The sequence below is a fragment of the Barbus barbus genome, assembly GCF_936440315.1.
Source record: "Barbus barbus genome assembly, chromosome: 36".
NCBI classification, from domain to species: domain Eukaryota; kingdom Metazoa; phylum Chordata; class Actinopteri; order Cypriniformes; family Cyprinidae; genus Barbus; species Barbus barbus.
In genome coordinates, this window is record NC_136714.1 from 18,550,456 (window position 1) to 18,562,645 (window position 12,190).

The 12,190-nt window shown below is 38.7% G+C and overlaps 1 protein-coding gene across 4 annotated transcripts in view; it reads right to left on the reverse strand.

Moving 5' to 3' along the window:
• Positions 1-426: 426 nt before the first annotated feature.
• The window catches only part of LOC306856381 (retinoic acid receptor RXR-alpha-A-like), a 128,054-nt gene continuing 116,290 nt past the window's right edge, over positions 427-12,190 (reverse strand). For all 4 annotated transcript variants that reach the window (XM_079395638.1, XM_079395640.1, XM_079395637.1 and 1 more), the window contains 5 exons: positions 8,657-8,786; positions 7,142-7,274; positions 4,212-4,303; positions 3,537-3,642; positions 427-3,317 (listed from right to left, as the gene is read on the reverse strand). In XM_079395638.1, coding sequence (XP_079251764.1) covers positions 3,170-3,317; positions 3,537-3,642; positions 4,212-4,303; positions 7,142-7,274; positions 8,657-8,786 — 609 coding nt within the window. In that variant the 3' untranslated portion in view covers positions 427-3,169. The remainder of the gene's footprint in view (positions 3,318-3,536; positions 3,643-4,211; positions 4,304-7,141; positions 7,275-8,656; positions 8,787-12,190) is intronic.

Sequence of the window (12,190 nt, forward strand, 5' to 3'; positions counted from 1 at the left end):
TCATTATTGCATATTGTTTCACATCATTTCAAATATGCAAAACACACAAAATATGTTGCTGAAATACTGTTTATTTTCTCGATCATTCTGCAAGCTGATATTTTATTCCCTACTGTAAGATAATGGATAAATTAATCACACGCTTCCTTACAAAAAATAAACCCAGAGCAATCTAAACAGAAAGAAAGTCTGAGAGTGAGAGGAATCATGTTGGCAGCACCAGTCTGAAACGGAGATTTGGTAACTAGTGCAGTTACGAATATGGTTTGAGTAACTTGGAAAATTGTCACAAAACCTGTGACAAAAAAAAAAACATTCATGCATTACTTTTATCCCATGAGGCAAGAACCTCCTTACTATATTGGAAGTTATAAAAAATGTGTAGGTCCAACAAGTTTAGTGAAGAAATAACACATCATATTTTTTAATAGACGTTTAATTTGATTGAAAGACAAAACATCAAAGAACAACCCACAAAGTAGAACAGATGATTCTTTCATTTTCTTAAAAATTTGACAAAATATGATGAGAGGACAGTGCTTTCTGAGATGGCGAAAAAACCAAAAGGCAAAATGGAAGTGAAAAGGGTGAAGGTGTCGGAATTGACGTCATCCCTTACACAATCCACTTTCAGATGCTCTGATTTGAATTTTCCCACTTCAAATCAACATTTACACAATGTATACAACAGCCCACAGAAAGAGGAAGGAAGGGAGGATATATAAGCAAGGGATAAAATTATATTTGTACAAAAATAGATTTTTTTCCTATAGTTTTCTCAATGTTTTTAAAAGGTCCTGTCTCTGTGACGACTGAAGCGGCGACTGTGTCAGGGTCAAAGTTTTAATGGGGAACAAGTGGCTAAGCAACTAACAAGACATTTGTTTGAGGTTTTGTGAACATAAAATGATTCATAAGTCAAGGAGCTGTTGTACGATCTTTTCTTAGGGCTCTGAACTGCTGGTTTTAATCTAAAATTGTACTTTTATGTGTGTAATTCAAGGCTGAACAAAAGCTTCAGCAATTAAAAACATTTCTAGTATCTGAGAATACAACAGTGCAATTAGGCCTGGTTTTAGTCAATTTATGAAAAACGCTTGGCTCCCTTAATAACATTGTTCGGAAACATTTAAAGAATGGATTTATATACTTTCATATTTAGAAATATACACAAATTTACATATAGACAAAATATAGCTTTATGTTATAAAGCATTTGGGTATGTGTTAATTCTATCTAGTTATCATTTCTGCATTACTCCATTTCCAACAGGAGAAAGTTTTTGATCTCAAACCTGAATATGGCTTCAAGATACCGGTGATCCAAAATATTCATCCATTAAAAAGTCTAGTGAAGCCATTAAAATTCATTTGCCATGCAAAAATGAGGGGAAGAGGATGAAAAGCTGATTTTCAGAAATGTAGACCCATCTTAATAAACAGCATCGACTGAAGTTGGTTGGGCTTCACTCTGGATAAACCATCTCGAGTGATCTAAATCAAGCTATTGCTGAAGACCCTTGTGAGACTGCACTCAAACAAAAACAAACATTGATAATATCACGTAAAAGTGCCATTTTTTTATCCAATTAAATACTTGTACAAAATTCAAGTAATGTTGCAGTGCTGCATCTCCACCACTAGGTGGAGGTCTCAGCTCTCCCATTGCCTCAGTATTATTCCCTACCAGTACTGCTTCACTCCTAATAGCTCTCTATAGACTGCTGGAGACCCGAATCTTGGTCCTGGCGGTGTAACCTTGTTCACATGTGGTCTTTCATTGCCAGAGTTTGAAAATCAACCTCACTATGAATAGTCTTTGGGGGAAAAAAATGCTAAATGCATAGTTTAGCAGCAGCAGCAGCAGCAGCAGCATACAGAAATAAAGAAAATGCTGAAGATGGCAAATTACAGACCCAGGAAACAGACGATACCTCATTAAACAAGGCAGCCCTAAAACCACAACAATAGGACTTGAAACATGAGGTTAAGTGCTTAGAAACATCCTAATAATAACACATTTGCAAGACCTGAATGCATGAGGCGGCTAGTGCGAAAGGCTGACGCAGGAGTGGATGGGGGACACAAAAGACTCTATATACCATAGTAAAAGTGACTGAAAGAGAGGTAACGGCACACATTTTGAAAAATCATCCAAAAAAATACAGGATACCAATACTGAATTGGTTGTAATAAACTGTACAAGTGTCAAGCTCGTTTGGAAAACCACTTGAGGTGAATTGGTATACAGACGAGACACAGTGGGACATGTTTGCGGCTTACAAGTGGCAGGATGTCCACTATAAGCGTCCTTAGTTTACATCGTTCAGCATCATGGGCTCTGTGAGAACAGGCAGATTGGATTTTTAAAAGCTCATGTTCCGAGTGCATAATGAAAAAGTGTGAATGATCATAATCCAAAAACTCAGGGTGGGTCATTAAATGCTGGGACCTGCTCCCAGCGACCTCATTCCTGTCTGATCCTGAAGTTACATCATTATTGCGTCTCCCACACACCACTGATGATGCTCGGGGAGAACTGTGATTCCTCACTTGGTTCAGAGCAAACTCACTTCTTAAATGACAGTAATTACAAGAACATTCTATCAAGAACAGTCCGCTTGAGGGAAAAACGGCAATTTGAGCAAAAACTCCCATCAGGGGCTGAAAACACAATGTTTGTGTTAGAAACCCAGATTATTACCTGCATTACCATCATCATCTCCCATAAGTCTTCATGTGCCTAGACACGCCAGCCCAGGATGGCCCTATCCAATCCTGAATGAGGCTGATTACAGCCCTGGATCCCTCCCATAAGACCCATTATATCCCAACGTACATGACCCTGCGTAAGACATTCCTGCAATTACTGCACCTCCACCAAATCTATCATTTTTTTTTTTTCATATGTACCCACTGAAGGATAGTTTGATAGACCTGTGTCCACTGTTGTATGTGGGCTTGAAGTCCACTGTCATCTTTTTTTTTATGTGTTGTATATATATTTATATCTTTATACAAAGTATAAAACAGACCCATGGACGCCATGACTGTGTATTGGTTCTGAAAGTTCCTTTGCTCTGGCAAATGGTGTCACGTGTTCAGTTTCTAAGGGGCCTTTGAGGTGGCAAACCCTTCTGTCCCCCCGGCGACAGGAGGGCATTATGTCATTATGTCATTTGGTGGGGCGCCTCTAGCATCTCCATGAGGAAAGTATCGATGGGCGTGTCCCCTATGAGCTTGAAGAAGAACAGATGCTCCAAACACTTCAGTCCAATGGAACGCAGGGCAGGGAGCCGCAGCAACAGCTTAGCAAACCTGCACACAAAAACACACAATCAAACGCCGAAAAAACCAAACAAAACAAGACAGATGTACAATTAAACTGATAACTCTTTTATCTGTACTTGATACGACTCTGACAACCTTTGAAGTCAGAAAAGACCTGAGAAGTATGAAGCTGTTCTTCAAAAAATATATTTTTGATCATATCTCAATATTTATCATCCTGGTCCTGCAGGTAAGTGTTTCTTGTACCTTCCAGGTTGTTCGGGGTACTTCTGTTTGCAGTAGGCTTCCAGAGAGGCATAGACCTTCTCTCTCAGCGCCTCCACCTCACCTGGGTTTGACAGGCCTTTGGAGTCTGAAATAGAAGATGCATAACAAAGTTAAGTTTTGGAGTAGGAACTGTACTTTTGTGCTACAGCACATCCGCCCAGAAGCACAATGCAGCTGCTAAAACACCACTAATGGAACCCAACCAATATCTTCGAAATATAGAATCGTTCTAAAAAAACGTTTCTCGATTCTTAACACAATTTTTTTTCTCAACTCAATCTGGTGCTCTGGATGAGGAGGCTGAGAGCCTCTAATTGGGAAAATGAGAGCTGTCTTTTTCCCCCTCTATATAAAGCGAGGGGAACAGAAGAGAGGTCTGTCCTCGGACTCTTCCTCATTAATGAATGGGAGACACTTTCGTGCTAGTGATGGTGGGGGGTGGGGGGGGTGGGGTATTTACTCTGGGATACAAAGGCCAGTGTTAAGAAAATCAAGAGAGACTGACAGGAAATTATTGGAAATGGGATCAAGAAAATATCACAGGCAATTTGAATTTGCTTACAATATTGTTTTCAAGAACTAAAGCTATACGCCTTTAGATTTTTATCATTAGAAACACATTTTTGACTGGTAGCATCACATATAGAGTAGTACCTGGATTGAAGAGGACAATGGCTCGAAGGCACCCTAGCTCTGTTTTATCCATCTGCATGTCTCTCATTTTTGACACCAACTCCGTCAGCACCCTGAATATAAGAGAAAACACACGTTAAGACTGAAAACAGGTTGAATAATATATATATATATATATATATATATATATATATATATATATATATATATATATATATATATATATATATATATATATATATATATATATATATATATATATATATATATATATATCTCCACACACACACGTTCAGAGTTGACAGAGTATTTCGTTTTATGATGCATTCTCACTCACATGCATGCATACATACAGGCCACTTTATTAGTTACACCTGTTCAATTGCTTGGCAACACAAATTGCTAATCAGCCAATCACATGGCAGCAACTCAATGCATTTAGGCATCTAATGGGGAAGAAAGGGGATTTAAGTGACTTTGAAAGTGGAATGGTTGTTGGTGCCAGATGGGCTGGTCTGAGTATTTCAAAAACTGCTGATCTACTGGGATTTTCACACACAACCATCTCTAGGGTTTACAGAGAATGGTCCGAAAAAGAGAAAATATCCAGTGAGTGGCAGTTGTGTGGCCAAAAATGCCTTGTTGATGTCAGAGGAGAATGGGCAGACTGGTTAGAGATGATAGAAAGGCAACAGTAACTCAAATAACCACTCGTTACAACTAAGGTATGCAGAATACCATATCTGAACGCACAACACGTCAAACCCTGAAGCAGATAAGCTGCAGCAGCAGAAGACCACACCGGGTGCCGTTCCTGTCAGCTAAGAACAGGAAATGGAGGCTACAATTCACACAGGCTCACCAAAATTGGACAATAGAAGAATGGAAAAACGTTGCCCGGTCTGATGACTCTCGATTTCTGCTGCGACAGACTGCTGAGATTCGCATCATGGATGTGCAGCCGACAAATCTGCAGCAACTGCGTGATGCTATCATGTCAATATGGACCAAAATCTGAGGAATGTTTCCAACTCCTTGTTGAATCTATGCCACGAAGAATTAAGGCAGTTCTGAAGGCAAAAGGGGGTCCAACCCGGTACTAGCAAGGTGTACATAATAAAGTGGCCAGTGTGTGTGTGTGTGTGTGTGTGTGTGTGTGTGTGTGTGTGTGTGTGTGTGTGTGTATATATATATATATATATATATATATATATATATATATATATATATACACACACACACACGTATATACAATTTACCCCTTGTCAAACATGTCATTGTAAAAATCTTGATGGTGTTCGTGTGTTAAAAGAAAAAAGAAGATAAAAAAAGGCTACACTGCTTAAAACTGCCCCAACAGATTTTTATTATTGAAGGACACTGCAACACGATCAGCTGTCGGGAAATGAGACACGTGTGGGCAGACATTACTACATTAATGCTTTGATGGGCAGTGACTGTCAAGTACCAATGCCGCTTCAATACAACATCTAGATTGGCATCACTTCCTCTGATCCAGAGGGTGACGTCTCCTCTGACAGTCTTGGCCTTTGTGTGACCGGGTGATGGCACACACACTGGTGCGAGGCATTCTCGTTCCCACTCTTAACACAGTCTAATTGAATTGGCCTCTTGGAACAATAAGTAGAGGGGTGGGGAACTTCAGCCCAGTGTTTAAGTCAACCATCTACTTCATTTGTGCCACGGCTGTCACTTGCAGGGGACCTGATAAAGAAACATTATCAGGGCTGCGCATCTTAATGCGAGCGGCATTAACACTGAGATCCATTCTTCCAGAGGAGTCGGGTGTATTCTAATCACTAAAGCAGCCTCTGGGCGCTGAGAGCGGAGTCTTGAACCACGGCGCTGAAGACCTAAAAGAGTCAGGTGACATGGCTGCAGGGGATGGTAATGTCCAATTACTGTTAATACAGCTTTTTTGTTACAGTCATGACTCTCTTAATCAGTATTTCTTTCTTGTTGTTCAGTAACAAGAACCTCCAAATAAAGTGTGTATAAGACATTTTCGGTGAATACATTGAACATAAATATATTAACAAATGGATTAACTTGTACTAAATAGAATTTAGAAATTGATATATATATATATATATATATATATATATATATATATATATATATATATATATATATATATATATATATATATATATATATATATATATATATATATATATATATATATCTTATTCCTATTTAACTTCACTAATAGGGATGCTGAACAATGTATTTCACTGTCAACAAGTGGTGCTGATGCTGTGTTGGTGTACATTTCACATCTAAACTCTGTACTCCGTAAACACTACGGCCCTCTTCAACCTTTATTTAGGTTGAGATTTCGACAAAAAAAGGTAGCTGGTAGCTTTATTGCACAGCATTGTTCAGGTTTTTGTGGGCACAGATACAGTGCAAAGCCCTTGGCGACACTGGGTGTATCCCCCTCCATATTTTTTGATTTCATCATAAATGACACACAAATGGACTTCCTTTAACATTTTCTGTCTGAGCACTCAACCATTTCTGCATGACCTCTGCTGCCAGCGTGGCTGCATATTTAATGAATATCGATGTAAATCGATAGAAAGCTCGGTCCTCCCTGCCCTTCTGTCTCAGAGTTCCGCTGGCATAAATGTCAAGGTTCCTCTTCTGCCCTTGTCATGAAAATTTCTAGTGTGATCATCTCTTTGTCTCATCACGTTTGAATATGTTTCATATAGCCAAAGCCTCATATTACCAAAAAAAAAAAAAAAAAAAAACTCCTTCAATATGGTTATGGTATTTTTTAAATAAAATTATATAAAAATATGCATACATAGAATAGTGTATAATATTTTATACACATTAAAATTTTTTATTTTTTATTTTTTTTATTCTTAACCCTTTTCTTCCACAAACTTTCAGTGGACCAACATTATAAGTATAATTCTAACCTGTCAAATATGGCTCCTACTCCGGCGCTGTGGGCACTGTTCCGGTGCACGTGCAATCCTGTGGCCAACAGTATCCCATCTTTCACTGCTATTGAACGGTGTGAAAATGACGCAATGAGGAGCTCATTCCATCCTGAGAGACAGAAGAAAAAAAAAGAAAAAAATTAAAATCACACCGTAAGAGGGAATTAAGCAAGCATTGAGTGACAGGGCTCCTTTAACTAGTCTGCCTAGCAACTACCCCACTCCCCTCATTTCCCCAGAGTTGAGCTTGGGAAAAGCTGAGATGCTTTCATCTGTGAGACAGCAGAACTAAAGGGGTTATTTATAGAAAACCTGAGAGCTCAGAGAAAGAACGAGAGAAGACCCTCTCAACATGCTCTTCAGCTTGTTCTGAGAAGATAAGCAGGACTCGCTAATACAATGGGCCATGAAGGAAATTAAAAGCCAAGCAGTTTTTTGTAGAATGGTGGTCTACAGAGCATCTATTTGTCTTATTCATACTTTGTCAACTTCTTAGAAACTCGCTCATAAATCTGATGCTGTACACATAAATTGTTGCGACAGAACAACTGACTTTCCACACATCAATGCTGTCCTGTAACTAAGTGAGGACACCTGCCCCTATTAGTTACCCCTATATTAGCCATGGAGACTTAATTTCCCCCTTTTTAATATTTTACATTCATTTTTTAATATAAAAGCAGTTTTCTGAAATGAAACCTTGTTGCGTTTCCCTACTTTTTTCAAAACCATATTAACTTCCAACCCAGACATCATTTTTTGGTATCAAAGGTATATTTAGTACCTAGAGTCTAGCTTTGAGATACAATAGCAGAAACAGTATTAACAAACAAACAAAACTTTCCTAATGCCTATACATTTTCCAAAAATAAGCATCTTGCAAAAATCATTTTTAAAAAAATCATACATAAGTTGTTCAAAATTAAGGCAAACTAATTTTTTTGACTTTCTAACTGTCAAATGTTGAACGTTTAAATAAAATAAAATGAAATAATATTTACCAAAAATATATTTACAAAAATTACATTCTTTGTATATTGTGTGTGTATCTAATGCAATAAAGCAATGATATTTTCAAGGAGAAATTTAAGCATTTTTGATAACAGGCACATTTTGAACCCAGCACATCACATATGTAAGCAGAACACTAGAATGCTGTCTAAATAGGGTTTGAAACAGACATATAATCAGCAAACAGTTAAAAAAGTGAATAAATGAATGAATAAATAATTAGACAGATAAAAGCCCGGATTCAGGGAGGTTTTAGCAATGTCAGGTTTTGTTTTTAGACATTTTAGTTCACCTTTGAAACCTAACATGCTATCTAAGCAAGCAGAATTCTACAATGCAGTCTTGACAGGCACCAAACTAGGTTTTGAATCAGCCGTAGAGGCAGCTTAACTTAAACACTCTTCTATATAAATATTTGACTTTATAATGAACTCATCCTGTTTCTGTCTTTTAAGTGTGCATCTGTACTCTTAAACTCACCTGCTCGTAGAAGGATGACCTGGTCGTCCAGCGGGAGCTCGGAAAAATGCGGGATCCTCTTGGCCCATTCCACTAGAGTGAATAGCTGCTTGTCTGCGGCCTGACAGATGTTTGTGACTGGATCATTGGGCTGGTGGAAGAAACATGAACACAGGTGTCATACACCGGTCTGTCCAAATGTCAGAAAAACAAATTCAATGCAAACGCTTCAAGCTACGTAAGTTTGATTTCACACACACTGACTTGTTTTGAAATGTTAAAATGCAAGTAAACACTGTTGACACAAGGGGTGCTATAGCTAGCATTAGCATCATTTGTTGTCCTCTTCAGTTAATTTTCTCTTTCTGGTCAACTACTTTCACAGTGAGGCAAAGTTAGTTGTAGTTACTCAAACTGTTGGCATGGTTTATAGCTATCTAAATAATAACCCTTCCGTTTAATGGCACAGATATTTGATGGCTCTCCTCGGCCCCACACATGAGATCTAATCCTCTCAGAGCAGAAGTGAACAGGAAGGCAAAACAAACAGTGCTTTTTCCCCAGCCTGCGCAGGAAATACCTGCCGAGAACTGGTGCTAAAAAAATGACTCCCTTTCTAAGCGGGCCTTTCCTGCAGGAAGCTCCCTGGAACTATATTCACTTTGACATATTTGCTCATTCTCAAACATTTACGGAATGCTACTAAACATTTAAAGGACCCAGAGAAGGACATGCAATTAACTATCAAACAATATGTGTGGTAAAATTCTTGCATTGTTCTTGAAAATGCCTTTGTGGGGGACGTCACATGAGGGAGTTTGCGTATGGCAAGTTGCCTTTCATGCCTCCTGCAGATTTGAGTCTATTAGCACGTCTCGATGCGGAACGCTCCGGCTCCATCAAAGAGAGAGGACAAATGAGAAATATGAAAAATGGCCTAGATGTTTCCAGCTTCATGTTGCGTGAAGTCAAGGGAGGGATAGATGCGCTGCTTTGTTTTATAAGATGAAAGAGTGAGTCAATGGAGTGCGGGAGAGAGCGAACGAGCGCAGGAGAGAGGAAAGCAGCAGGAGAGGGTTTTCTGAAAGGACGAGAACAAATAGACGTTGAGTGCCGTTTTTCAACTCGAGTGTCAAAAGGGAAGGCGTTAGAAAACATCAACAGGACATTGCAGCGGGCAAAAGGACAAATAGTTTTTAAGAAAACAAACAGACGGGGATAAAAATTATATTCATATTTATCAAAATTATTAGTGGGAGGGAGTGTGCATTCCTGGAAAATCCTGACCTCACTTTTGGCAGCCTGCTAGATTCACTTGGGTGCAGCGCAGGAAGTTTATTAATAGGTTCGACACAGTGACATCACAATTATTAGTCGAGAGCTTCTGAAAGGGTCAATATATCAGCCGCTGTCACAGAAACAGCCTCAGTTTATAAATTTTTTTTTTAAATTCTTTAACATTCTTTTGGTTAAAATTTTTTTAGTTCTATTTTCAGCAACCCGTCTTAATGCATGTTCCTTTAAATGCTAATGAGTTCTGCTCACCTCACCCCTCTCTTCCGTGGGATGACGAGCTGTTTACTTTAGCCACGGTACTTGCTAACTAACACATTATTGGGAAAGGCGATTTGCAAAGATTCATAAAAGAACCTTATACTCCTTCTGTAGGTGAGGCTGGCTCACGAATAATTCACATGAACAGACGCATTTAGGTAGATCAGGGGGCGCATTCCCTTCAAAAACAAAGGTAATCCACTGCATCTTCAGCGACTGTCGGGAGTAAATGATGACTGCTATGTTCATTATTACAGCCAACAACAGAACACCTCAATTGCTTAGGAGCCGTTCTCGTCTACTCCTGCTCCGGCGACGAAACAATGGCAGACTGATGACAGCTCACTCAGGGCAGGTCTAAGGTAAAATGCTAGTGTCAATCAACAATCGTGGGAGGGGCCTGGGTCTGTGTGAGATACAATTTTTGAATAAAATAAAGAAAATGAAATAAACTAACCTTGGACACCAAAGACAAAAAAGCCTTTAGAAATGTGAAGTAAGTTCTGAGAAATGCACTAAAATCATTAGATTTGCAAATGCCTCTTTTCATATTGTGTATGTGATGCAGTGTCATTCAAACATTAAGTTTAGCTTAAATGTCTGAATACTTGGTGAGACCACTTTGCGGCCATTATTAGAGGCAAGAAACATCTTCACAGTTGTACTTTGGGAAATGACTGACGACAGATAAACAGTGGGCTCTTCCGTGATTTTGCATCAGGACACGGGAACTCCCAGGAGAATCCTGTGAAAGTGTTGAATGTTTCCCCTCCACAGTATTTAAGCGGCTGTTTAAAACTCACACTGACAACAGAAGCAGATCAAAGGCAGAAGTTGGAGATGGCAAACTGTTAGCCAGATGCAAAGCCATCTCTCAGAAAACGGAAGCAGCTTATGAATATTTCTGTGGCTGATCGGGGACATGCATACGATCCTCCTCGGTGCAACAGTTTCTGCCATGTTCTTTAACAAATACATAAACAAATTATTAATTCACAAAGCAACAATATAAAGGAAAGTGAAGTGGTGGAGTGGAGAGACTCTGATGCTCCTAAAAAGAATACAACTCCCAGAGTTCTCGTTAAACACGGTAATACTCATGAATGATGAATAGCTATCTTGGCTCTGCTTACACTGACCTCGTTTCTTCTACAAAACAACCAAAAATGACCCAAAAATTGAGGCCGCTAAATACCTGACTTGATTAAAAAAATAAAAAGATCCACAAATCTAAATATAGCACAATAAACATGCATTTAAGCATTTCTGCAATTGAAGTCGTTAACAGGGTCCGCCTTTTATTTTTATGATTTTTTATTTTTTACAAAATTAGTTACAATAGTACAATATTAAATTAACTTAAAATTAAAGCTCAGCTAAATGTTTTATAAATGTACAAATACATAAATATATAAATAATGATTATTTTAATGGATTTTTATGCCTTATTAATATGTAAATTAGGGTTATACATCCATCCTATCCATATCCAAAGTTGAAGACCCTAGATCTAGATTAAAATGTATCCAAGTTGCAGAAAATAAGTGGTTGATAGAGGAGGTAAAACCCACCATGAATAATTTCTTTAGTGTGAATACAGTCAGCCATATGATTTGCTTGTGAAATTTGGCTGAGCGGGGGAATGCTAGCCCCGGGGCACGAGTGATGATGACTTTTTCAGATTCAAGGAGGCGCTTTGATAACATTCTCTTCATGACCATCACAAAACAACGGCTGTTTTTGTTCCCGCTGAATGGAAAGCATTCAGCCTGCATTATTCACGGCAGATCCTGGTCCCGGGTTCTTGCAGAAACGGCGCGCTTGCATATCATGCTATGAAATTTTTATCACTTGAGGAGGAGAGATGAGAGACGTTTAAATTTTTCATTGTCTGCTTAAACTATATTATTGTTGCGTGACAACAGCCAGGGAAAAAACAGTCTGGATTTACAGCTGCACAAGACGTCTGCAAGCTCATGTGACATATCCCTGTCGCAGAAA